Source organism: Mandrillus leucophaeus, unplaced genomic scaffold (assembly GCF_000951045.1).
Source record: "Mandrillus leucophaeus isolate KB7577 unplaced genomic scaffold, Mleu.le_1.0 Scaffold199, whole genome shotgun sequence".
Classification (NCBI taxonomy): Eukaryota; Metazoa; Chordata; class Mammalia; order Primates; family Cercopithecidae; genus Mandrillus; species Mandrillus leucophaeus.
Genome location: NW_012102020.1, coordinates 1,128,856 through 1,130,550, shown reverse-complemented (window position 1 = coordinate 1,130,550; position 1,695 = coordinate 1,128,856). Strand labels below are relative to the sequence as shown.

Genomic DNA, 1,695 nt, shown 5'->3' with positions numbered 1-1,695 from the left:
AAAAAAAAAAAAAAAAAAAAAAAAAAAAAAAAAAAAAATTACCCATGATCTAGAAGATGAAAAAGGCTACTTCTGGCATGTGTTGTTTCCTATAAAAGAGAAAAGCTACTGATGCCCTTGTCAACAAAGCAGAGCTTAGTACAACATTATAAGAGGTTAAGAAGAGCCAGGCGCGGTGCCTCACACCTGTAATCCCACCACTTTGGAAGGCCAAGGCGGGCGGATCACGAGGTCAGGAGATCGAGACCACCCTGGCTAACACAGTGAAACCCTGTGTCTACTAAAAACACAAAAATTAGCCGGGCGTGGTGACGGTCGCCTGTAGTCCCAGCTACTCGGGAGCCTGAGGCAGGAGGCGGAGCTTGCGGTGAGCTGAGATCGTGCCACTGCACTCCAGCCTGGGCGACAGAGCAAGACTCCTCAAAAAACAAAACACCAACAACAAAAAAGAGAGATTAAGAAGAAAAATCAGAGCCAAAGAATGACAGCAAGCAATAAGCTACAAAGATCGGGAAAACATCAAGGGCCTATGAATTTTTTAAGAAAAAGGAGACTCCCTAGAAGTTCCACCTTTTTTCCTACCAGTATAGTTTCAGTTCTTTACAGGCCCCTCACCCTCTTTAGCTAAACATGGCAAGTCTTGTCTTCTCTGAAAAGCCATTCCCACAGTGTCACCATTATTGTTTCCCTGCGGCCTATCATAATTCCTGAATTACTCATCTAGATACTTGCAAAGTAGCTCATGCTCACTTGATGGTGCTGGTGAAGTCTGTGGTGTCCAGTTTCTCTGACAACTTTTTCTTCAGGTCATCCCAGTATAAGCGCGGTGCCGCAGGGAAGTCCTCTTCTGGCTCCTCCCTCGCTGGAGACTCGGTGCCTGCCAGTCTCTCACACTCAGTTTTTGGTTCTACCCCTTTACAATAGCCCAAGTAGCCAATCATAAACCCTAAAGAGACAAAGTTCCAGAGCTGAGCTCAGAATTTCACTTGTGATCTATCCCTGTTAATACTTTTCAGGTAAGCCTTGAAAATACTGGTTTTCAAATTCTAAGTAGTTTTAAAGTATATAATGCATCTCAGTTTTGTATACTTTAAGCCACTTAATAAACTGTATACTAGCTTTATTTCAAATAGTTACCTATTCAAAACATAGGTACTTTTTCCAAAAGACCTCCTTGAAACATCAGACTGAGCTTCTACACCACCAGTATCCTGTGTATATGTTTTAGTGTAACATTTGTTTCCTGGTGGAGTGGTAGCAAACAAAAAAATACATAAATAAAAAGAAAACACTTGCTCGTCGTATTGAAAGAATTCATGGGTCTCTCTTTCCAACCAGACTAAATTCAATGACAGGTATAGAATCTACTCATGATTGTCTTCCTAGTGGGACTTAAAAAGGCACAAAGTGGCCGGGCGCGGTGGCTCAAGCCTGTAATCCCAGCACCTTGGGAGGCCGAGACGGGCGGATCCCGAGGTCAGGAGATCGAGACCATCCTGGCTAATATGGTGAAACCCCGTCTCTACTAAAAAATACAAAAAACCAGCTGGGCGCGGAGGCGGGCGCCTGTAGTCACAGCTCCTCTGGAGGCTACTCGGGAGGCTGAGGCAGGAGAATGGCGTGAACCCGGGAGGCGGAGCTTGCAATGAGCTGAGATCCGGCCACTGCACTCCAGCCTGGGCGACAGAGCGAGAC

The 1,695-nt window shown here is 45.2% G+C and overlaps 1 protein-coding gene across 1 annotated transcript in view; it reads right to left on the bottom strand.

The window, feature by feature from the left end:
* TFRC (transferrin receptor) overlaps positions 1-1,695 on the bottom strand; it is a 27,517-nt gene that overhangs the window by 23,348 nt on the left and 2,474 nt on the right. Inside the window, exon 2 of the mRNA XM_011978708.1 lies at positions 751-946. Within this exon, the coding sequence (XP_011834098.1) occupies positions 751-941 (191 nt within the window). The 5' untranslated portion in view covers positions 942-946. The remainder of the gene's footprint in view (positions 1-750; positions 947-1,695) is intronic.